Source organism: Triplophysa dalaica, chromosome 1, assembly GCF_015846415.1.
Source record: "Triplophysa dalaica isolate WHDGS20190420 chromosome 1, ASM1584641v1, whole genome shotgun sequence".
NCBI classification, from domain to species: domain Eukaryota; kingdom Metazoa; phylum Chordata; class Actinopteri; order Cypriniformes; family Nemacheilidae; genus Triplophysa; species Triplophysa dalaica.
The window spans coordinates 17558360-17584994 of NC_079542.1; the positions used below are offsets into that span (position 1 = coordinate 17558360).

At 39.4% G+C, this 26635-nt stretch overlaps 1 protein-coding gene across 2 annotated transcripts in view; it reads left to right on the forward strand.

Annotated features, from left to right (window-relative positions):
• Positions 1-26635, forward strand: part of fto (FTO alpha-ketoglutarate dependent dioxygenase) — a 122788-nt gene that overhangs the window by 50765 nt on the left and 45388 nt on the right. For both annotated transcript variants that reach the window (XM_056753586.1, XM_056753594.1), the window contains exon 8: positions 4504-4628. In XM_056753586.1, coding sequence (XP_056609564.1) covers positions 4504-4628 — 125 coding nt within the window. The remainder of the gene's footprint in view (positions 1-4503; positions 4629-26635) is intronic.

Genomic DNA, 26635 nt, shown 5'->3' on the forward strand with positions numbered 1-26635 from the left:
TTATCCAGAGTGGGGGGGGTGGGGGCTTGGTGATTTATAAAATGTAAGTCCTCGGGTGCTATATTTTGAACATGCAATACACAAATACAGGCAACATCATAGCATCAGGCGTGGATAGGGCAGGAAAAATGTGTTCTAAACATACTTCTTGCGCCCGTGAAAAGCATTGCTGAAAGGGACAGATGCAAAGTGTCGTCTCAGATAAAGAGAAAATGGCGTTGATATTTATTCATTAGTTGACCCGTCTGATCGAAACTGCTATGTTATGAAAGACAGTTGCCTCCCTTTCAGAGCTCTGCCATTCTAAGTAAGGCACTTGGGTGCGATCGATATTCGTCCGAGCTTCAGTCGCAGAATCTGTAGTTTACAGATGATATTTAATATTTATTTTAGAGACCGATCAGTTCGCTTCATAATATATTAATATAGCCTATCGCTAGGGGTCGCGCAGTTTACTTTTGTATTGCTTGTATCTACTTTTTGAACTTTCTGTTAGGAAAGTAATTAACAAATTTTTCTTTCATTTTGAGCTCTTATAACTCGCTTTAATCATGTCCTGCACTTTATCTCTCTTAATAACTCTTTTAACATCATTTTTCTTTTTTCACTCCTGCATGTTTTACAACTGAACCAGCAAACGCGCAAGTGCTTTGCTTTCGATGGACACGCATCCTTTTTATTAAAAAAGACTAGGAAGGTGCACCTCATAGTAAACGTAGACAAATAAAGATAACCAACTTGGAGCATTGGGACCGCGTGACTAGGGCAATGTAATCTCAAATTCAACCAAAATACATATTTTCACTTCTTTTTCCTGTAGATCAAAACTAGTCTGTGCGCATTCCGACTCAACATGCCAGCAGCACGCGTCTCATTTGTGTATAAGCTTCACCTAGGACATACGACATGCGATTAGCTGCTGCACCTGCTAGGTCATGTGGGGCACTTGAAAAACTTGTGCAGCCCAAAAGACTGAAGAAATAAATGTTGACCAGCAAATTGTGGCTGGAGTGACAGTTTTTTTTTTTTGTCAGAGTGAACAAGAATTCATTATTGATGTGTTAAAATTACAATAATCATTTATGGGAAGGATTCCCCCAGACCCTTTGCACCTCACACAATAACAAAATACTCACCACAGACCCCCGATGTAACTTTTTTCACCCCCGAGTCAGCACGTCTGTAAATACTTTTAGAGCCACAATATACTTGTTGAGACGCACTTGATGTAAATGCTAGAAGGTAAACTTCAACTTAACAAACCGACTATGATGTAAATGAACATATTGACCCTATATGTACTTCCTGTTTGCCTGGCACATTATCTGTGTGTTCAGTCTGTTTCACAAGTAGATCAAAGTCTAGCTGTGTAACAATTGTGTGTGTCTGCTTGTTAAACCAATTTACTGTATGTGTTCTATAGATTGCCCGCTGGCTCTTTTGTGTGCTCATGTCATGTATTATGTCAGCGTTTCCTGTCTGACACCAGCTCTTCAGGGTTCTGCAAATATGCTGATGTTTGGATGGCCCTTTGGCTATTGGTCGACTGGAGTCGCATTGGTTACCCGTGATGCAGTCCTGGTGTGTGCTAATGTGTGTTTATTAAACTGCTTTTAATGTGGGGTAAACCGAAGTGTGTTCCTTGTACAAATACACACACCCGCCTTAGTTAGTTACATGCCCTCAGTCTCACCCTCTTCCCTGTGGTCCTGAACCCAGAAGCACTGCACAACATCATCAAACTGATGACAGCTAGCGTCATTCGGGGGTAAACAGGCACACACACTTAAGGTGGACACATATAGAGTGCTAGATGTACGTTGGTTGTGAAAATTTCTCTCATCAACCCGCTTTGTAAACACATCACACATAGAATCTCACACACACGCAAACACACACAGTTCCAGATTGTGTCATCTGTGTTTAGACTGATGTGGTTCTTGTGTGGCTCAACTGACCTCGCGACCCCACAGTCGGAATTAGTCCTGAAAGTCTCTCACCCAGGTCTTTCTTAGACAGGTAACAACCGCTGACAGGTAACGCTTCAGTAACAGACAGAAGTGCTGTCTCACGGATGAACGAGGTATGAAAAGAAATAAAGAAAAGAGAAGGCTGCCAAACAGGTGAGGTGAATCTATGCTTAGAGCACTCTTTGCGTAGCTTTTCTACCTGTCAATCACTCTAGCTCAAAGCCGACTTTAAGGATAGACAGCGAGGGAAGAGTTTGGTATGTGGCATCTTTAAAAAGATATGAAAATAGACTTATTTTATAACACCTAAATGAAAACATTACTTTTCTATACACATTTACTTACAATCATATTAGCCTCTTCCTAAACACTCCAACCCTTTAAGAAAACTTGTATTATTTTTACACCAAAAGTTTTATTTACTCTAATTTTATAGCATTTTACAAATGAGGATGTCCCCAAACTGACTTTTTGTAGATTTTTCAGGTTCTGTGATTTTGGTTTATTTATCTGTGTTTAGTTTAGATGCTGTTTTTCAGAGTCCAGCTGCATAAGTGTGGTACAGATTTGACCTCTGACTTTAAGGAAATAAATGTATATTGGTCTCTTTAAGCACTGGCTAAGAGCTTGTCGGTGAATTCAGCTTGATTTATTTATTTCTGAAAAGAAAGATTGTTTTTTTTTATTCTGTCAACATTTACTCAGATTGTTCCAAACCTGTTGAATTGAAAGATAAAAGATATTTGGAAGAATGTCTGTAAACAAAGAGATCTCATCTCCCTTTTACTGCCATAGTAGGGAAAATACATACTATCAGAGTCAATGGGGGATGAGATCCGTTTGGTTACTGACATTCTTCTAATTATCTTTTATCTTTAAATGGATACAGGTTTAGAACAATTTGAGGGTGAGTAAATGATGATAGAATTTTCATTTTGGGTGAAATGCTTGGACTTTAGGTCCAAGTTTTTTTGTTCTATTTCACTTTGTAGTTAAAACATTTACACAATGTAAATCAGTTGTCACAGAATAAGAAAAAATGAACAAAGAACCTTATAGTTAGAAGGTGACAATGTTTATCTGTAATATTTAAATCTCTATTTAGCATTTTAACTTCTGTCTACATTTGTCATGTGACATTTCTTCCTTTAACTGACTTACTGACCGAAATTAGTTCTGTGTTAAATTGTGTGAATCAAGCCCAGCTCCAGATATGAGATGAAAGGTTAGGGTTAGGCCAAGTGATTTTCCAGGTGGGCGGAGGGGGGTGTAACTAAATATATATTTTTTGCCCAAAACTTTTTACTATAAACGAACCATTTACAAAATAACTATTTAGCTTTTTGAATTATGCTTACACATAATTAATATGTGTAATATGTGTAATCTAGTATTAATATTGTATAATCATTTTTACATTCTTATATATTTAGCTTACAATTATTTTTGTTTACTTTTATTTCACATTCATTTAGTAACTTTAGATTTGATGAAAACCATATGAAAGAGTATTAATATTGTATAATCATTTTTACATTCTTATATATTTAGCTTACAATTATTTTTACGTTTACTTTTATTTCACATTCATTTAGTAACTTTAGATTTGATGAAAACATATGAAAGAGCTATTCATATCACTATATATATTGACATAGCATTAACTTTCTGCTCATTTTAGAGAATCTGTCACTACTCATCATGTCCGTATCATGTTTTATCATGAGCTAAAAGTAAAAGTATTTTTCCTCTCATGAAACATTGTTCGGCGGAATGGTGTCAGAACCATCAATACTGCTTTTGATGAACCGCTAATATTTGATGTAACGGATGTAATAATTATTCATGTGTCATTTGGGGTTCGGGTCGGGAAATAATACACATAGACGCAATGCGTATCCAGTAGCCAAGAGTATTTCGACTCACCTCAGCTGATGCAAAGCTGCTTTTACACGTTCCTGTGCTTATTTAGATTCAAGCTCTGCCTGAAGATCTGATTTCTAATTCCCCACGCGCTTTGCAGCGTTGAGCATTGTAGCATTGAGCATAGTAGCCAATCGTGTTCAACTGATGGACAGCAGCCAGCTATAGTTAGGAATCGATACGTTTTCACATTTTACATGTTGCATGAGAAAGTAAATGTTTTTTCTACATCAAGTGTAATGCAGGTGTGGTCCGGGTCGCGGCACTTTTGTCAAACCGATAGGGTCGGGGCCGGAATTAAATGAGTGCTGCTGTCGGGTCGGGTATTATTCTAATTACTGCGGGTGCGGGTATATCAAACAGGACCCGTACTGAACTCTGACACAGAGTCGCTGAGAGAGAAAATCGTGCAAAGTACTTTCTCTGCAATGGAACAGTTTTTTCACAGCAACGGCTGTTCGCAGATCCTCTCTCTCAACGGCTCTGGGTGAAGGCAGGGTGAGCAAAGCTTCTGATAAGGTGGGCAAAGCCCATCCTGGTCCCCCCGCGGTTTAAATGTGACAAAAGTGTATTTTGAAGTGCTAATAATCACTGTGGTGTTTGTAACTAGACTCAACTGTTGCTGGCTGTGGTGGAGGACGAGAACACGGCGCAAGAGAACAGAAGAGAGATGGCCGACGTCCTACTAAACGCCCTGACGGACAGACAGCAACACAGACAGACATGGAGAGACAGGTAAGATGCAAGTGTATAGATAGAAAAACCCTTAAGTCTCGCGAACCATGGCTCTGTCGAAGACTCTTAATATTTTTTTGTTTATAAAATCAGTTGAAGGACAGTCCGTCAGGCTTGGAGAGTTCACACACACAAATAGGCATACACATGTGCTGATAGCTCGTTGACTTCCTTCCTAAGAGATAAGAGCAACTGAGAGACATTGCCCATTTGTTCCGATAACAGATAGAACTGACCTTACTCGCAGATACACATACCAACGCGCTAGCAAACACTCCTCCTTTTTCTCAGTCTTCATTATTTCCCGTCAGAACGGGTTGTGTGTGTGATAATCCGTCTTCATTCACATCAGACCTACACCATTAGTCTGCAGGCCTCGCCATTTTCCCTTTAAAATTCCTGTATCTTAACCTTTACAACATTAAGGGCCCCTCCCTGGCTTCCTATTCCTCTAAAGTGGCCCCGTGAGGGGGGGATCGTCCCCTCTCATTGACCTCTGAGGGACGCCCAGGCCTGCTGGTACCTTTTAACAGTGTTGATGTTGTGCTGAAACTGCATTCTTATGTTAGACAATGAAAACTATGTCTCATTGTGTAGGCATTTGATAAATGAATCACAACCTTGTCCAAAAACACACACCCGCCTGTGCCCGGTTTTATTTTTTGTACTTCCTCACAGCTTTGCCCTTCAAGGCTGGATTCAGACCAAAAAGTGGCCTGTTCCATCCGTGTGTTTTGGTTCTGCGTTTTCTGGTTCCTTCGCGGCGGGTATGTTCTGGCCCGGGGGTCACCCGGAAAAATTCCCAGTATGCACCATTACCGTTACATCCCCGAGTATATTCCAAAATACATATCTCGATTTTACGCTTGAATGCATGTTAACTTAAACAAACAAACACATGTGCACACTCAATCACACACAAGTTTATTTCATTGTACAGAGCAGCGTGATTAGATAAGGATATCTTCACTTCTTCATGTGCGCACACACTTCGGTGTGTTTGAACTCATCCCTTTCCACTATCACTTCCTGCCCCCCTGCTTTTGGAGTGAGATAACGCCACTCTACGGACGTCAAGCGTGGGTCTGTGAAGTAGCTGTCAACATATAGCATTAAGGGAGGGGAGGCAGATAGCTCAGCGTAAGGTCAGGACAAGCTGTTGAGACAAAAATGAACTGTGCTGATAATATCTTCTGTGACATGAGGTGATAAACTAACACACAGCACTCACCTGAATAATAGTGATGTATTAATGCTATTATCATGACAGACTATTATAACAGCTACTCGCAGAGTTCTGTTTACAGACATTCATTTCTGACCACTTTTCTTTAGAAGTTACTTCAGAGGCGTGCGCTAAATCATGTCGCTCATTTTCCAGCAAAAGAATTTAATTGTTTTTTTTTCGTTTAGTATGCAGAAGGCCCGTTCCTCACATTATGGCTTTCTTTTGTCTCTGCATCTGTGTTTTGAGTGGTAAAAGCGAGTGATGGATGACTGGTGCTGCAGGCTCATAAACATAAGCACAGCAGGCTGATTGATTAAGGCTTTTATTGTATTACAGACATTTGCTTTCTTAAACAGTAGTTTAAGTGTTGCAGACTGAGGGGCATCTGGACCTGCTTTCAGCTATCTGACTTTCCTGTCTGAGATGCTATATATGACTGCAGGGACTTATGGGTACTTTCAGGCTGAGCGATGACCGCACTTCGTCTCTCCCGGTAACACATTGATTTACCTGAACTCATGCAACTCGCCGCCCTATCACACAAACGTCACTTTAAAGTATCTGTTTCGGCTATTGGAAAGATAACAGAATAACAGCAGTCTGCACATTTTACCCCCTGAAAGTATGAATGTCATTATATTACAATTAATCAAACTGCAAACAAGTGATGCTGCATATTTTCTCAGGGCTAACTTTGCTTTTCAATGCTCGTTTTCAGTCATCTTCTAACCACCTGGTTATTTTTTATTGAAAGTATGAAGTCACTTAAGTTTGTTATTGGTTCCCAAAAAGATTTACTACAGCTATATTACCACATTAATTATGGTCAAGTTTTACAAGGTTTGACAAGTTTGTCTTGATTTTATTAATATACCAATAACAATACATAAGGTTCCATTTGTTAACATTACAGTAGTTAACATACATTACAAATAATGTTAATTTTAATTCAGCTGTTTATGTACTGTACATTGGTTTATCTAAAGTGAACTATCATTAACCATTATTAGGATAACATTCATTAAAAATGTAAAATTTGTTTTTCTTGTCAACAAAGGCATTAACAAATATTAATGAATATGTTCTTGTTATAAAGTGTAACCACTATATTCATTGCTTTAGCCTTTTAAAATCACTAAAAAGATTGTGTTTTTATAATGCCTAAGACATTCATGCTTAAATATTCATATGTGAGGCTTAAAGGTACAATTTGTAAGAATTTTGCAGCGTTACCTTTGTTAGCGCCTTTACTTACGTAGCAACCACGTGACACTGTCGTAGACAGATGCGGAAGTAGTTTGTACCGTCGGTCCGTTTCGCATTATTGCAAATGATTTGGGTACGTTCAAAATAACTTTTACTATATTAGTAAAACTGCGCAGTGATATAACACCATCGAATTGGACAATTACTGTAACATCTTTGACTAACAATTTAGTTTTAAACCTTACATTACTCCGGTCCATAATGAAATAAAATGATTTAATCAAAGCAACATTTATTCAACTTCGATCTGATTGATGTATCAGCGGTACCATCAGCGGTGGAGTTGAAGACAACATATCCCATCATTCTACGCTTCTACACAGCGTCATCAAGCTGCGCGGTTGTTGTTGTTTTGATCGTGCGCCCTCTAGCGGCGATTTCTATAAACTTTACCTTTAAGGGTCCAAGTTCTTGGGGCCACTGTATCTGCATAGCCATAAGTATCAGGGTGGTGTGTTGAATATTCTTAAATGATTATGGCATGCCGCATCTTCCACAGATCAAAACCCAACTCTGCTTGAAAGAAGAGTTCATAAGGATTCATTTGCATAGACAGACAGAAGGGGTCGACCTTGTGGTTATGTTTCATCCATATGCAAGCCACAGATTTGTGGGTCAAAACTATTGATCTTTAGCCTCCCCTTTACGCCTCCATAGACATGATGCAATGGAAAGTTTCCGTAAAACCCACACACAGACACACATTGCGATAGATCCCACTTTGCTCGGTAAGATCGTACAACTCCTGTCACATCTACATCCTTCCATTGACCTCTGTAGGGGTCACAGTCCATTCCTGTGGTGGGCAGATTGCGTGTTTGGGAGGTGATGAAGGGGGCAGTGCCGGGAACAGCTGTGTGGTTTGTAGTGACCGTGCTAACTGCTGTAGGCTTTGTAAGGTCATTATATGATAATGAAAATGATTACTGAATTACATGGGGGTTTAGGGGAGGGGAGGGAGGCAGGCTGAATTTGATAAATGATCTCTGAAAGTGCCCATCTGTCTCCACCCTCTCTCTCTCTCTCACCCTCCCAGTCTGCGTCGACCTGGTATTTCTCATATTCTTAATTTTTTATCTCTCTTAACATTGAATCTCTTTGGTATTCTACAACATTTTTTGGAGAAAATGTAGTAATGCTATGAGGACAAGTGGAAAAAGATTTTTGTCCAGCATGGATAGTTTTTTTCTGATTTGCAACTGTACTAGTGCTTCCACCAGCAAGCACAGTTCTGGCCTGAAACATGTGAATTGATCCTCAAGACCCACTGGTCTTGACCCAGGAATTGCTGACGTTAGAGGTCAAAGTGAAAGATAATATCCTTACCAATTGTACAAAACAACAACAAATCAGGCTGGCAAAAACTTACTGAAGCAACGCAAAGCTAGATTGGAAAAAATGCATTAGAATGGCTTGCATTAGAATTAACAGTTAGCAAATCTAAAATTTGACCCTGGACAACAAAACCAGTCATGAGTCACACGGGTAAATTTGTAGCAATAGCCAACAATACATTGTATGGATCAAAATTATTGATTTTTCTTTTATGTCAAAAATCATTAGGATATTAATAAAAGATCATGGAATTTCCTACCGTAAATGTATACAAACTTTATTTTGTGAGTGGATGCAGCTAAATCGCTAACCATAGTAGCCGGAAACATGCCTACAAACTTCGCTCGCTGCTGCCCCGCTCTTTGAGCATTACCCACTAAATTTTTTATATCTTTGTGAAGCTTAGAATTTCAGGTCCATCTACTCTCCACAACGTCATTACAGCGGTAAAGCAATAGATAGCGTTAAAACAAACCTGTTTCTTCTTAGCAGCGGCTTGCTATAGCACCTCTGGGTCACACCTTTAAATTTGATTTTCTCAATATTTGGATTTTTTGCAACCTCAGATTCCAGATTTTCAAATAGTTGCATCTTGGCCAAATATTGTCCTATCCTAAGAAACCATAAATCAATGACAAGCTTATTTATATCAATTAAAAAAATACCCCTATGACTGGTTTTATGGTCCATGGTGACATTTATAGTGAGAACACCTGATCTGTAAATGTGATGCATGTTTAGTTAACGGATTTTGCGTTACTGTGCAAGATGCTGAATCAAATTAGTTTGGATGTAAAATTATTTATAATTCAAAGGAATTTAAAATGAAGAATGAAAATTCTGCATGTTTTTGGACATGTTTTGTAGTAATGTTTATTGCTTATTTCCTAGGTAAATTAAAATGCATGGTGGATCATTTCTGAGGGAGGTTCTGAGACACTGTTTGGCAAAGTAAAAAGTGTATCAGTAAAACTACAGGGGAGAGAGAGAGAGAGTGAGCGGTAGAGCGAGCGCTGTTCATCAAAATGTGGAAAAATGATCTCATCCTCCTCCAGATACAGAATATGTCTCTGAGGTTTAAGTGGACAGAGCAGATTTAAAGCATGATTTATTAAAGCATGCAGGTCATCCAAAACCAGTTCTTTTATGAACACAAAGGGCAGGAGAACAAGTACTTGGATGCATGAATGGTTCTTTTAAATGCTGTAGTTATTAATCATTTTATTTATATCCCATACGATTTATTAGCTTCTCAGGGTTTTGGTTAACCTGGTCTCTCATTGTACAGTATTTTCTTGTGTTGTTTGGAGGTGTCTCTAATAATATTAGAACCAAGTTAATCACTAGTTCTCAGGAGCTTTGAATGAATGTGTGTAATGTGACAGTAGTGGAAAGTTTGTTTGCATTTGAGTGTTGTATCCTGGAGCCCGCAGCTGCCCTCATCACTCACCCTAGTGCGTGATCTCTGACCTCAGGCTCTGAATGTCTGTATTTCAGTGAGTGTCCCAGTGTGTTGTGACCTCTCGTACTTCACCTGGGTGGAACCTTCAGAACAAAACTGCCACGGGCTGTCATCGCACACTCACACACACGCTGCAGGGTCATGGAGTTCAGAGGGCAAGCAGAAGTTTCTCTCTAGACTAGAACATCAAATGCCAAAAGTCACACATACACAGACAAACATGATTACTAACTCACCTCCACTTTGGAAATACAAATTTAGTACAATATAGTTACAAGTATAGCTTGCTTTGGTACTTCTTGTTTCTTTTCTGCAGCAAGTACAAGTTACACTTGACTTGCCCACAATCCCAAATCCCAAATATTTATTATAAGCACAGGTAACACTGTTTTTGTAATGCAACAAATGCTAACAATGCAAAACATGCTAAATTCCTTTACTAATAAACAATGTAACATTTATTCATTACTTTTTAATAAGTAATGCAATAGTTTGACACGTTGCTCTTCAGTTACACATTAACACATATTCCAGTTGGCTCTCTTTGTATTCCTTAGACTCACTTTCATACACACAAAAATTCATCGGTTGTCGTCTCATGAGGAATGGGGTGTCTCCATAGCTGTCAATCCAGCACCATATCTTTTGTCCCAGCAGTGACTGTGTCCCTCCCACCAGGGTCCAACAGGAGGCAGACAATAGAGCTGCTGTCCCAATGTGGCGAGAAAAAGACTGTTCATGTCTGTCTTGGATGAGAATGGACAGTCTAAACCCGCACATGACAGCTCTGATGCTGGGTAGACCTTTACATTATATCACATATACACACGCTCGGGCAACCCACCCTTAAAGGGTCACTCAGTATTATTTTAAGTTTTACCTCTAAAGTTGCTTAAAGCGATAACGCTTGTGTCAGTAGTCTAATAAAATCATGGAGCTGGTTGGTTCATGGGAGCCGCCATGTTCAACAAGATCACATTACCTTCCAAACGTCTAACACTTCTGAAAATGCTCTCCAAAGTGGATCGATTTTGGAAAAAGTGGAAAGAAGACGTTTTCCTGAGCAGCTTTCAAAAAACGCCATTGAGGACGAGGAGCTTAGTTTTTTATTTGTATTTATTTATCAGGATTAGTGTAGAATTAGCATAACTACACATAAGACTACACCCATGTGAAGATGCAGTCTGGTTCTCAGGGCCTCTCATTTGTGTTTGGCACCGCTTGCTACATTTACTGCAGCTTTTAGCATTTCTGGATAGATCTACTTATATGTTTTACCGTAGGCTTCGGCGCTCACGGGCGAACACCTGGTCCCGGCCTTCGGTAAACACTCACAGAAGTATTCTTCCACTGGTGTATCTCCGCTCAGAGAGGTAACAAATGTTTTGTGTGTGTTTGGGTGTGTTGCTTTCATCATCGGCAGAGCTGTAATTAGTGTGAAAGTGATGGTTGGGCTTAAAAAGCTGTCATCTAATTTGTCTGTCTTTATCGACACAAACATGTGTGGTCCCTCCCTCGCGACGTGCGTGCGATGTGTTATTAACAGTAGAACGAGTGTCTGAGAGTTTGATCATAAATTACTCTGATATGTCTAAACCGCTGTTTAGCAATCATAAAGCTATGCAAGACATACCCACCACGGCTGTTGCCCCCTTGTGCCCGCTCTCATGTGCCTGCGGCTGTCAGGAATGGAGAGTACACGTAGCGACCCGCTTAGAGAACCGCTTGCATCTGGGCGGACGCCAGTACGCGCTGAAATGCCACTTTGAGCGTTCAACAGTCATTCTTATTATATTTGTTTGCGGTGAGAAAATAAGTCCTCTTTGTTTTTTTGGTTGTACGTTTGTGGTGAGCAAACACAAACAAGTACAAGGAGTTACACCCAAACATACACAAACTCCATCTGCATGCATACTGTCGAACACATGTGGCATTTTTCCTAAATGGCTGGGCGTGCGATGCCTGTTCCCCAGCACATGGAAAGCTTCGTTATGCGACCAAACTCTAAACAACAGTTTACCAGAGGACATGATTCAGCAAGTTACCTCCCCGTGTAAAACTAACGTTTCTCGGATGCGTCCAAATGAGAGGGGAGAAAACCATTAAAAAGAGAAATTGCTTTTGGTTTTAATTGCTCAGTTGGTTTAATAAAAACAGCATCTCGTAATTATACTTCGTGCAGCGATGGTAAATGGTTTGACGTGCTTGATGCAATTATGATCACCGCAGAAATTCAGTGCCCCAGAAAACAGTCGCACACACTGCTATTAAGCGTTGATTTTATACGGAATAAGAAACGAAGAAATGTGTGAGGCAAACCAGAGCGGAGCAACGTTACTGCGAATCCGGATAGGCCAAAAACAGCCCAAAATGAAGCAGGCGTGTTGAGTGACTATATGTGAACAAGATTGTGGTATCTTTCTATGTGAAATACCCTTTTACCACTGCTGGACCCACCCAGTCTCAAGCCAGTTTGTGGCGTAGGCACGAAATTTTGAATCTAATAATACGTGTCAAGGACACAAATTTCCCCAATTTTTCGTGTCTGTCAGCACCACTTTTTTTTTCGTGTCACCAGCACGGCTTTCAATACACATACCGCGTGTGTGTGTAGATTTATAAGCTGATATTATCGTTAACATATACCTCACCCCAAACCCTAAAAGCACAACCGCAAAGACACATATTCCTAAAAACGTGAGTTTCAAGAGGTGGCAAAGCAACATTAAATGGCTACCCTAGCCCTGCCCCTAAACCTACAATAACATCACAGGTGAAAAGTCAAATCATTACAAAACATACAAACGAGATCGTAGGAAATAGGAATTCACACAAATTACCCCTCTCGTATTGTAGGTAAGAATTGCCGTCAGATTGCATTGATATATGGTATTCATACATATGAAATATATTAAGAGTATAGTTAAGATTGAAAGTCATGCTGACTGACACGAAAACAATTCCTGCTGACGTGAAAAAAAAGGGGAAATTAGTAGATAACAGTTCCTGACAATGTCACAAAATCCCTTGAGACTGTGCTTGCTGGGCACAATAAAATATTATAAATGCAGAAAAACATTGATTTGTCAAACATCCTGTAGCTCAGTGGTAAGAGCATTGCGTTAACAACGCAAGGTTGTGGGTTCGATCCCAGGGGATTGCAAAGACCTATGTATAAATGTTTAGGATATTGTAATGTAAATCGCTTTGGATTAAAATGCCAAATGCATAAGTGTAAATGTAAACTGTAAATATAAATAATAGATTATTTATAGATTGCTTCCCAATTAACCCAGTCAGGATGTTTGTACATGCTTTAGCTTTCCATGAATGTAAAACAAGTTTTGATCTTTTTTAATACATATTTGTAAGCTTCTGTACTTTGTGCACTTGAAGACAGTTTTAGGTTAACTTTCTACAGTAGGTGCATTATTCCAAACACCGTGAAGATATTGCCACAGTTTTTATGAATTGAAACAGTTTTTTTTTTCTGTGTATTTTAGTGTTCTTTTCTTAGACTTAAACACGAAAAACAGGTAGCTTGGTCAGTCATAGAAACACAAAACAAGTTTTAACTAAGGAGATTATTCTATGCATGTTCCTGCATAGTTCATATACTGACGACTGAATCATGACACAGTTTGTAAAAAGTCCATAAATTAAATATCCCTACAGTTGCAGAGAAGTTTTCCCCCAAATATTCCGCTAATCACGCAAATCACAGTTGTGTTGGCTTAACGAGGTTCTCAGCAATGTACAGAGGATTTACTGTCATATCACTGACATCAGTGAATTCTTCTTTTATCTAAAAAAAGCTCATATTTGCCGGCCAAAAATCCTTTAAGTGTTGTACGATCGGAAGTAAGCCTGCCCACACACTCGCTGATCGAATATCTAATATGGCGGCTTCGTGCAACTAGCCTATAGTGGAGGTAGGGAGGTGTCGCCCTTGTAACACGCATGTGTGTGTAATTAGTAGCTCATATCCTAGACTCCGCTGAAGTGACATGTACGTTAATGATAGTGTTAGCTCTCCTTAATCTCTCTCTGCAGACACACACACTCGCTCCTTTTGCCCCTGCACTGTTAATTATTTCCAACACCGCTGGAGCAGAGTCCTCTTCGTGGCAAGCATATTGTGTCTGGCAGCCTAGCGGAGGGTTATAAATGATCCTGAAGGTGAAGATGTGACTGTGAGGAGATAGTTATGAAAATTTCATCTGTACATGCGTTACGGCTACAGCTGCTGCTGTCAGTGGAGAAATTAGTGCGGGTCAGGGCTGTCAGAGAGAGAGAGGGGGACCTGTCAGACCCCTAAACACACACACTCAACGCAGGCTGTCCCCAGGCTGTCTGTGTTCATTACCAAACTTAGACGGGGATTCAGCAGGCAGGTGGAGCGATCCTTTCAACCTCACCTATTGCTGTCTTGGTGACAATTTCCATGAGGGCCTGAAAAATATGATTAATATTCCTGTTATCCCTTGAGGGGCTACGTATATTTAGAGCACACAGGAGCAGACAATCACAAAGAAGGTATGGGTTCCATTAATCCTATTAAAAAAAAAGGCGCCACAAAAGGTTGTTCACAGAGATGCCTTAGAAGAACCATTTTTGGTTCCCCAAAGAACCATTCAGTAAAAGGGCAATTCCATGCAAATGTCACCTAAAGATGAAAACTATTTTTTACCAAAGGTTTTCACCATACTGATAGGTCAAGTGTCAATATTTGGTGGATTAAATATACGGTTGAAGTCTCTCTTAAAGTTTTAAAGCATTTTTTTGTGTTTTTAAAGCATCATTTTCAATACTTCAATACAAGTGAATTGTCACGTCAATAACACACTTGTCACATCCATAACAGTATGATCGTCATAAATGGGCACATTAAAGTTTAAATATGGTAACTATTTTACATTCTTTTCCATTTGTCGGGTATTATTATTTATGATATCTTGACTCTATCATCACAGGTTAAGCATCATACATTTACATTACATTTGCAGGAGCTTTGATCCAAAGCAACTTACATTGCATCATATATTTTTGGGGTTCGAACCCATGACCTTGGTTACTAACGCCATGCTCTAACCACTGAACCACAGGAAAGCTAAACAGAAGACTGAATATATTGGTAGGAAATAAATTCTCTTAAAGTTTATATTTCAAGTTTTAACTAAAAATGTCAAATCCATATTATTGGAATATTATTCTTTCTTTTGATAGTCTTAAAGAATTACTTCCACTCTAGGTGTTCAAATTATGTGTATCATCTTTGTTTGCTTAAACAGGGAAATATTTTTGTAAAAAAGGTTGTCACCAAACTGTTTTTGGACCCCATTAACTACAATAGTAGGAAAAATGACAATGGCAGTCAAAAGTGCCCCAGAACTGTTTGCTGTCCTTCGTTCTTCAAAATATCTTCTTTTGTTTTAAGTGATTTTCCTACTATAGTCATAGTTATGTACAATGTGAATATAGGCATACTGTAGTAAGTTACACGGGCATGGGCACTAATCTTATATAGAATAGAACTGAATTAGTTTTATAAAAAATGATCTTTATTTTCTTTACGAGGTTTTTTGCAGCCCCACTCTCTCCTAAAACTTTGTAATTAATACAAGCCTGGCCCGTCATCTCCGCTCCCTCACCACCAACGTGCAGTTTCCAGAGAATTCTATTAGCCCAGACCAGCAGCTGTTAATTACCTTTCTACATCCCTCGCTCTTAGACAAATGAAAAGCTCTGGTACAGATGTACGATAGAGTGATACACTGCCTTTCCACTCTCTCCCATAAAGCCACTTTCGGAAATGGGTCATCAATCCGCTGTTGATAAATGTCTTGGGTTGGTAATGAGTGTCTTATCGGGGTGGGATTAGTGCAGAGATTTTTTTGTAATTAGTGTACCAGCACAGGCCGCCGCCGCCTTCTCTGAGGTGTTTGTCCGTGTTTTACTCGAACTGAATTGTGTGTGAACTTTTCAGAGCATGAAAAGAGTCGGTCTGTGAGGGAACGCAGCTTATATAGGAATTTGAAATAAAAACAGAGGACTAATCCACAATTTCAAATGAGGCGTGAAACATCGGATGGCCTGGATAGAGGAATGAGGCTAAAGATGGGCGATTATACTAATAATGACGCTATTTTTTGAGTGCGTTTAAATAAAGTTTTTGAATATATTTGAGTATGTGAACTTGATTTTCTTATATTTTACATACATACATTTGTGAACGGCATCTGTTGATAATTTTGATATGGTCATTAGTTTAAAACAAGCGAGAAAAGCATTTACAGCAATGGAAGCCTGAATGGAAATTCATGTTTGTTCTCACTATTGGTGTGAGAATACTTCTTTAGTCGTTTCGTCTGAAATAACTTTTAGTCAGAAATGAAATTGCATTAGTGTTAAAACAATTCCCTTACGTTTTTGCCAGCTAAGGGATGAATCAAAGATTTCACCTTGTAATGGAATAGATGGCACAAATGCAGTCTGTACACTTGAGTTTAAAGATTCCCCCTATATTACTTCAATAATCTCTTGTATAATCATTGCTCTCAGGTAAAGACACGTTGTTTTCTCCCTATTGTCTAGTGCTGATTCAATCGAATCCCTTCTCCTCAGATTTTCCCCATCATGCGTCTTTCCAGCGCTAGTGTATACAGCCTCTGGTCTGCCTTCGAGTCCGCTCACTCAGAGGTCACATTACCAAGCAACTGCTGGGGGCCTTCAGCCTCAAGGTACCCACTTAAGCGCCTGTGGGAAGAAGAAAATTCACTTTTAACTTTCTTCTCTTTCTCGTCGCTTTGAGATATCCGCTGCAACTCATTTTTGTTTCCTCCACTCTCCTTTCAGTTCGCTTTTTTTCTGGCTCATGAAATCACAATGCAATGTATTCCGCCCGAGGTGCAACCATTCAGAATGCCGTTTGACACAGAGGAACTGAATTCCTGCTGCTCTCCGCTGTTTAAACGACCCCATGAGCTCGGAGAGGCCATCGAAACGCACACATCTCTCGCTCGGGCCGCGCTCTGTGGCTTATCTGACATTTATGAGGCTGTAAACTGCACTAGCGGGTCCACTAAAAGATATCTGATAAATAAACACATCAGGCTCAGTGTATTAGAAACTCTTCCTCCGTGCTTATTGATGCTTTATGGGGACGTTTTTAGCTTCTCTGCTTACATTTATTCCTCCGATGCTTACTCTGAATGCAATATGATGAATATAATTTGCGGTGATTTAGAACACTGTAATGCATGAATCATTTCTCACAGCCATCAGCAATTCTCAATTAGCGCTATATAGAAATTTGTCTTGTGAATATTCGGTTGATCTGGCATCTTGTGCTGTGGTGTGCTCTGCGTTCGGTGGGTCCGGTGCTGTTGCTTTGACAGATGTGGTGGGTGCAATTAAATGACAGGTGATTAGTAGCAAACATGCTTCTGCTTTGACAGCGCACTGCCACATTGACATTTGACTGAGTTGAGAGAATAAGCACATGTTGTTCACAAGAAGGTGATGGTGGGTCCCACACACTAGACACGGTAACTGGGCATTCATTAATAACAGGAAGTAGAAGCGACTGTTGGGAATGGTAAGGTATATGCGTATGATTATGAATTATGTAATGTTTCGTTAACAGTTCATTTTATTAATCTTGATCGCATTAACATAAGTTTGTGTGTCCTGTATGTACATTAGATAGTGGTATCTGTGGCATCTGTGATGGTGTTATTGTATGTTAATGCTCAGAAATGTAAATCCAGATGTGTATGCAGTTAATTGTGTTATCTAAGATGGAGTCACTGTATTGTTAAAGCTTGTAGTTTGTCAAAAATTCTTCCCCGAAGAATAAAAAGCTACATTTCAGTACCTGTCTCTAATGGCTGACTGTAGTATGCAGGGTGTGCAATAAAAGACTGTGGTCTCTCTAATTAGTAACATGCAGTATCTAATAATGAAGTCTAAGTGGTTCCTCATTACGCGCTCCTGGAGCTTGATTAAAATGTCAAGGTTTAGTGAGGACAGATTTGGCTAGAGGGTCTTTATTTTTGTGTGTCTGTGTACTTTGTAGTAGTCAGTAAATATCTGTGCTTCAGCTTGTTTCCAGCCTTTTGATTAATTGCTGGCACCAGCTGTAGCAGACTGATTCATTTCACTCTGAATTATTTTAAGTGCAGCGTGGCTATGCCCTTCCCAGCAGCTCTGGAGTTAGTAGAATTTTGATGTATATATTTGATGTATATATTGTTTTTGTTTCTGTTGTGTTCAGCAGTTTAAGTGACCGGTCTGCTCTCAGTTAATAATAGCTGTATATAATATTATAATTTCACATATAGTAATACTGAACGTTTAGCTTTTTTATGTCTTGCAGCTTGTCGGTGTCTTAGTCCTTTTATTGTGACTTTAATTGTAGCACACTGCATAAGAAGCCTTTTCTGTAAGTAAACATTCTGACGCTTTTTTGTTGGCGAGCTTAGGTGGAGGCAATAGTGTATGTGTTTAATGGAGCAATGGGTGTAATGACCAAATGTGACCCTGGACAACAAAACCAGTCTTATGGGTACATTTTTCGTAATGAATATTTTTACATAATTTGAAAGAAGAACAATTAAGCTTTCTTTTGATGAATAGGTTGTTAGGATATGATAATATCTGCCGGAGATATAACTGTTGAAATCTCTGCAATCTCAGGGTGCAAAAGAATCAAAATATACCTGTGAAGTTAAAAATAAGAGGCAATGTGTAGTTAATCAGGCGGGACGAGACCGTGAGTCGAGGAGATCACGGAGGAGATTGGGAGCATAAGAGACCTTGCAACTGGACGTCAATGAGACAGGACCAGGCCTGGATTTTAATTGTGGTTTGTGTTATCCGCCGACAGTCGTCCGTGAGGGGCTGCCAGCTGTCTTTTTACTTTGTCGTTCTTTTATTAAATGTTTAAATGTTTGCTGGTTCCCGTCTCTTTCCTTTTATTGAACCTTATTATACAATGTTACTGGTCATCCACTCACAAAAATAAAGTTTTGATATATTTAGGGCAGGAAATTTACAGAATATTTTCATGGAACATGATCTTTACTTAATATCCTAATTATGTTTGGCATAAAAGAAAAATCAATAATTTTGACCCAAACAATTTTTTTTTGTGTTAACTTAAAATGTTCCCCTGCTACTTAAGATCACTTTGTGATCCAGGGTCACATATATTATTATTTCTCAGTCTTTTTAATAGAATACAGCAAGAAAATACAGCAAATGTGCATGCGGTATTACAAAAATAGAAAAAAACTGCTTCTATAGACTAAAGTGGTAAGTGTTAAGTGTGACCTACAGTTCAAGATGTGCTTTGTGCACTAATTAGTTACTTTGTCTAAAAAAGCCATTTTGCAGTGATTTTTTTTTCTTTTTCATACATATACTACCGGTCATCTTTTTTTTCATATTTTTATTAACATTTTAGAAAAATAGTAAGCTCATCAAAACTGTGGACTTACGTAAATGGAACTATGACAATTATGTTGCATCATGAAAAAAACAACATATTCAGTGTAGTCACCTTGAATTTTAAGAAATGGTTTAATTTTATGATGTCATTTTATCAAGCAGATCCACCCTGAGATGCTTTTTAAACAAATTAAAGTTTTTTTTGCTCTTATTGGCTGCTCTTTCTTCATTCATTTCATGAATGACGGCTATTCCAGCATTACCTTTACCCATATATCTTTTTCCTTTTTATCCTGTCTGTTATACTTTATCCTGTTTACAATCCCAAAGTTTTGTTTTTGTTTTTAATTGTTTCGTCTATAAAGTACATGAAAGAGAGCTTTCTATTGTATCATAACCATGGCTGGTATAAATTGCATGTAGTTAATGCTGCTGGGATGGGGGTCTCTGTGCTTTTATAAGTCACTTAGAGTCAGTGTATCAAACGCTGCGCTGTAGATCCTGTGTGTTAAATGGCATTTATTCAGCCAGTTAGTCTGGGAAACATATGGTGCCATTTGGAGCATCAGACTGTGGCATGCTGTTCCTTCTTAATTAGAGCAGACCAGCTAGTGAGTGCCACACTTAGCACTCTGTCAATTTCCCATGCACCACGCAGACTGAGGTCTCACAAACACACATTGTTACACTATACACACTCTACACTACACAATTGATGGCAGAAGATTGCCTTTCATTGTTTCTCTGTTGACGTTGTGTACGTGTAGGTGCTTGGGTGTATCATTAGGAGCAAACAGTAGGTGTATGGTTTGATTTCTGTTGAATGTTGGTGTTTGGGTCATCTGGGAGATAGTTAGGGGAGAAAGAGAGAGAAGGTTGGCAGCACTGCAGGTACTAGTCACTGCTGGGATTTTACTCCGACAAATCTAGTTAGAGGCTGTAGATAAATATGATCTTTCATAAGCAATGAGCCTCTCATAGTTTGTCCCAGTCTCTGCTCTTTTTATCCTTTTCTATTTCATCACCCTTCTCATTTTTACCCATATTGGAATAAAGAACACATGGTTGTCCGGTTTATTTAAACATTTTCCCATCAATATGCTAATGAAAAAATCAGATAGCCTTTGTTATAGTAAATAAATGAGAACACAGCTCTCTTAAGTTACAGAATAATGTAAAAGAGTAATCATCCCCTTCTTTTTCATCCGTCTCTTTTTACCCACCTCTATTATTTTAAAGCACACAGCAAACATCTGCAAGGACACTTAAGACCTCGCTCATCTCTCTTTTCAAGTGTTTATACCCAATCTGTGTGTGAGAACTGGCAGACAAATTAGCATATACTGCATTTATATTTCAGCAGCATTTAAAACGCATATCTTCAGTCCTGAATTATGTATGCTGTACAGAGAGGTGCTTGTTTTGGAGCCACCTGGGAGCCTAGTCTGATTTATTTATGTATTTATATATTTGCTTTTGGAAATGAAATTAATTATTTAAATGCTTATTTTTATTTCATCTGTCATTGTTGTCATAGTTGCGATCTGTTCATTTTTTAGAGAGAAAAACTTGAAATTCTATGCCGGAAGGTTCAATAAATGTACGATAGTTTAGTAACGAGAAAAAGCACAAGTTTAAGGAACTCGGCTTCCGCTTTAGCTTTTCTTTCTTTGCATCTGTGTAAATAATATTCAGTCGTATCATTATCTGCATCATTTCCACCACCTTTTTTTGTGTAATGGTATGTGTTTTTAGCCCTGTGAATTTAAATCATCGCCAGAGATGGCAGGGTGAATAATTCAGATCATCGTGTCCCTATGAATGCAGCGTAAGCAGCGCTTGATTATCAGATAATGGAGGTTGTGTAATGGTAAACATGTCTTGATGACTCTCATTTATTATAGACAAACCTTTTCAAATTCTCGTGGATGCAAAAACGCCACAGATCAGATGAATGCGCAACGTGCGCTCCTACAGAAATATCTGAATGGCTTTAAGATGTCCACATTTTCTTGCTTGGGTAAATTGGATGAGACACGATCGGTCGGGATACAGCGAGTGAGGAAATGTTTTATGTATCAGGGTGTATATTCATCACCACTAAATCATACCGTCAAAAGCCCTGGTGTGAAGCCGTGACAATACAATGTATTAATTCATTCACTTTACGCCTGTCACTCATGTTGCTAAACTTTCCAAGGTGGGTGTTTCCTCCTATTAGTGGCCATTTTCATTTTACTGTGTGCTAACAGATCAGTGGCGTTTGATACGGTTAGCATTAAGCCATTATTTAATTTAACAGCTGCTTTGTTAGTGACACGCTTGCTAACAAGAGTTTCCTCATGATGATAAACTGCAGCTTTTAATAAACACTCTCATCTCATAAACAGCACTTTCAGATGCGTGCTGGCCTGGGGCAACTCATAACACCATTTATTACACCTTTATTAAGTATTTAATAGAGTGTAGAGGGGAGTGAGGAAAGTAACCATCTCTAATGGGAGTTGGGAAACGGACCAGGTATCACAATTTTTTTGTTGTTTCTTTCCCAAGCGTCTAGTTTGTGCACACTATATTTAGCTCAGTGGAGAAGTGTTGTTGGCCCGTCCTGCACCTCTGTAATTTTTCTGTCTGGCATGAAACGTTTGGCACTTAAAACCATTTACTAGAAAGGTGTATTGGAGTCATGCTGATACATACAAAGAGTTTGGTTGAACCGCAGAACAGACCTTGGTCTGAACGGAAAGACGAATAAAATTAGAAATTATTTGTAGAAGATGTTTTCCTGTGGGAAGAAGAACTTTCAAATACTGTATGCCATCGATTTGTTGTTCTTTATTGTACTGCCTTGCTTTAAAGCATTTGTTTGTGTGCCAGTACTAATCTGCCCTCCATCTTCTAATGGCTAGAATGAGCTACTGAATAATTTACCTTCTTTCTGTCTTTTCAAGTACAATGTCTCCTTTGTTGGATGAGATTGTGTTTGTCAAGAGGAGTGGCGGCTTCCCTTGCTGAGAGCACGTTTTCGATCCTGTACACAAAAGTCAGACATTTTCTTATTATCTCTTATTAAAGTTACCTCTGGGTCTGGATATCTAATTTTGCTCCCTAACTCACTTTCTCCAAATACCAATTTGACCTCCCTTTTATTATTACTTTTCTCGTTCTTTCTCTCTTGTTTTTGTGCTCGTACCCCCTCTGTAAAGAATAAAGGTATTAATCTTTTATGTTTTGGAAAAATCAGACGACTGCTATTTGCAGGACCTCCTGTGCGGCTCAGGTTGGCACACTGGCGAGGAGAGCGAGAGAGACACCAAATTGCCGAGTAAATCAATACGTCGCTGTAATGTTGGGAGATCCGCTTTCAAAGTGCAGCATTGAAATTTGTAAGCTGTGGTTTTGATCTCTTTTCCATTCCGCTCCGGCTCGACTTGTTATCATAGTTGCTGTTGTTTGTATGTTATTTTAGCTTCTTTTCCAAGTAGCTATTTTGCAATTTGGACAAAAATACAATTAAAGGCCCATCTGGATGTAATGGCACTAACAGCAGACAGATGGACGGCTCTATTGAAGCCATACCTCGTCTTTGGCAGGTCTAGGCCCCAGTAATGTATGTCTGTAATACGGGATCCCTCAGATTTGAGTTGTGTAAACTGTCCAAGGGGCTATCAGAAAACCGAGGGATGAGTTTTTAAGTGGTTAAGATGGTACGTGTGCCTGTGCCAAACACTATGCGCTGAGCTATTACGGCATAGCTCGGCTGAAACGTGGAGCATGTTTAGATCAGAAATTTAGTAATTAGACCCAGAGGAACGGCATTAACAGGGCGGTTGCGTCTGAATGTGGCCGTTTCTCTGACATCTTTCTCATGTAAAATATCCAACCTCAGTTTTTTGAACGCTATAGCGTTGGCCCACTTAAGAGGAAAATGATATCACCGACTTCATTGCAACGCCCTTTCCATCCTAAATCTCAGACGCACACTATCAGTGACAGTTTAATCTCAGATTTAAGTTTTGAGTGACTACCTGCACTGCTTGTTTTGTGCTAAGTCTCAGAGTCAGACACACATGCATCTCACGTTTCTCCACGACAGTCTTTGAGGTGATTGATTGTGCTTTGAAAATGAGAACAGACCTGGGCTACATTTAAACACACGCTTTTCTCTCCCAGAGCATGCAAGTACAAACATCTCTGACACCCTTTATTAGCTAGAAACAAACCCTGGAGGCTTGGGCCAAACGGGAAATATAGGAAAATTGAGCTGCTTTGAACCAAGGTGTTTTTGATAACTACTTGGTATGCTTCCTGAAGGGTAACCTGTAGGCTTGGCTTCTTCAAACCCTAATCCCTTTGATTAGGTGCCAAGGCAGATAACGCTCTCTTCTCCTCTCTCTCTAGTCTCACTCCCGATCCCTCTGTCTCCCTCTCCCTCTGAAGGCCTGACCTACTCCTCCTCGGTTGTCCTTTGAAATCATTTTTGCCCAGATCGCTCTGTACAGGTGGACGAGCCCATGGACCTCATTAAGACCCTGTTTAGAAGATATCTCATCTGCTGACACCTCCTCCACACAGAGAAACACATGCTTCCCTCACTCCTGCTCAGGGTCACCGTGGCCTGCTCCTCCTCCTGAACTCATCTTCCCGTCACGGCTGCGTGCTAACCTCTGCCTGGCATAACCCTTGGCGCTCTTGCCAGACTACTGTTTTTCTGGATTACTGCATCTTAAGGAGTTGACTGTTGGCTGGCTGATGGGGTCATAGTGACAGTTGCAAGGGGATACAAGCAGAAGCCTTCTAGTCAGCTAGATCAGACACCACAGATTCCATCCCGCCGATGGTTATCCGATTGAGACACCGGGCTCAACCTCTGTAAACAGCCACCGGTTACCTAATCACCTCCTAATAGCTCTCAGCTTTGCCACTGAGCTGTTTGATCAGAATGTGCCACAGTCCTCGTAATCCTATCAGAGTCCATCGAGAAGACCAGCTCTGCGCTAATATTCACGAACACAAACTTCTGCAAAATGATGGGATAAAGAAAAGACCAACCGTCCAGCTGACACTCTGATACACTGATAGTCAACCTCCACTGAATTAATCCATAAAACCCCCAAACCCCTCTTAAAGTATTAGCCCTAATTTCTGTCCAGTTCATGTTACCCAACCCTGTTTCTCGATTGAATTTAGTCCATCACCAATAGTCTCAAACCCTGCTCCCAGAAGACCCAGGGTTCCAGTAATCCTCCAATTTCATCAGCTTCCGGCTTATTGTCAAACCCACATCCGTAAAGCATCTTGCACTTTGGTTTCTTATGCGTGCCACTCTAAAACTCACGTCAGTCTCCAGAGATTTGAAACTTGACTCAGTCGTTTTTAAAGTGGGGTTGTTTCAATGGCTGCAGTTTGTTTTATCAATTTAAATCCATTAGATCATCTATTTTCAGTCATCTCTGTTCAGCTCATAGGGTTCTGGTAGTTTATTATTTAAACACAGCCAGGCCATTTCTCTTCTATTTTTAGACCAAATCTTTTGATCAAGTTTTTGTTCGTTTTTTATTTTTTTTATTTTATTTTATAGTTTGATATAGAATCATATTTTGTTTTATTTTCAGTGAGAATATTCAATTAAGAATTCACTACAGATTTTAAAATAAATTTATTTTACACTTTTTATTTTTATTAGTTTATATTTAGGTTTTTGCAGTTAGGATCTGTTTTTTGGATCTGGTTCCATTCCTTTTCCACTGAGCTGATAATCCCGCCAAATTTCTCTGTATTTAAAGCAATGTCCTTGGTAGTTTCGCATGGGTCATGGATGCCAAGTGTTCTGTGTTTTAAGTTCCTCTCATGTGCTCTTGATGTAAGTTCTAAGATTCTTAAGCAAACTGATCCAGACCCAGTTTCAGCGTGAACAGACATATTTGCTGTTTGGATAAATTGTGATGCTACCATCTTCAGGAATCTTCAGTAGCAATTTTCTGAAGTTTCTAATTATCAAGGAGTCAGCGAACTTTGATGTCCTAATGTGAATGTTCTGGAAGCCTAAAGGAATGGCAAGCTTCTCCAAGTCAAACTAAGGCTCTATGATCTATTAAATATAAAGCTGCATTTTGTCAACTTATTTATTTATTATGTGCAAACTTTTGTCATGCCAGTTCACAGGGTGTGGATAAGCATGTGTCACAGCACTTTACACTCTCTTATGATAAAGTCCCGCCCCGTCGTAGCGTAGCATCGCATAGTGCTAAAGCCTAGCCCCCAGCTGCCGAAGAGCACAGAGGCCCCCTGATATCCATGACTGGATTTGAGCAGACGGGCCAGCCCGAGTCTTGTGCTGATCGCTTTTAGTCAGGCATGGAAAGCTGTCTTGAAAGACTTGTTAATGGGAGGGAAGCCTCGGTAGCTGTGTGCTCACAAGTGTTTGCGTAAACACGTGTGTGTCTGCAGGGTTCAAGGATGATGCTAGGCCAACAGACGTGGAAGATGGAACGACAGTGACCGCGGGCCATGCTGTCACTCTAAAGTTACTCTTACCAGCCCAGGAAACTTCAGAACTTTTCTGTTTGCTTTTCACAGGCATTTAAAGTATGAATTTCTCATACTGTTAATAGTTTAAGTGTTCTTCTCAAGAATGCTACTTTCAGTTATTACCTGACTGTTTGGAATATTCTCTGTTTTGCCTCTGGGTCCTGATCACACCTTTATGAGTTTATTTTGCAATATCAAACCAGCTAACCGCTGTTTATATTGCTTAACAAATAAATAAATATATGATGTGAAATATTGATTTGCCTTGGAATTATGTGACAAGGTACAGATACATGAAACTAGAATGTTACACACACTTTAGTTGTAACTATGCAAAAATATATTTGTATAGCATACATCATTATATCTCAACCAGGGAATCAGGCCCCATTAGGAGGCCTTGAGGTCCAAGGGGACCTCAAGATGACTTAAAAAGATTTAAACTAAAACAAGCATTAAAGAGGATAAACCAACTACAAATCAAGATTGAATCGAATATACTTTATAGTTTTACCAAATGGAAAAATATTTTGTTGGGTTGAAATTGATGGTGCTAGGGCCTTTAAATCCACAAAGTTGAGATCGACTGCAACAGAGCCATGCAAAAACAGTCAGCAATACTCCTGAGAAAGTACGAACACATTATCCTTTAGGGACTATTTCAACATTCCGCATTTTTACAGTGTAACATAGGTGCCAAACATGGCTTTTGGTATGTTAAGAATGAAGTTTATA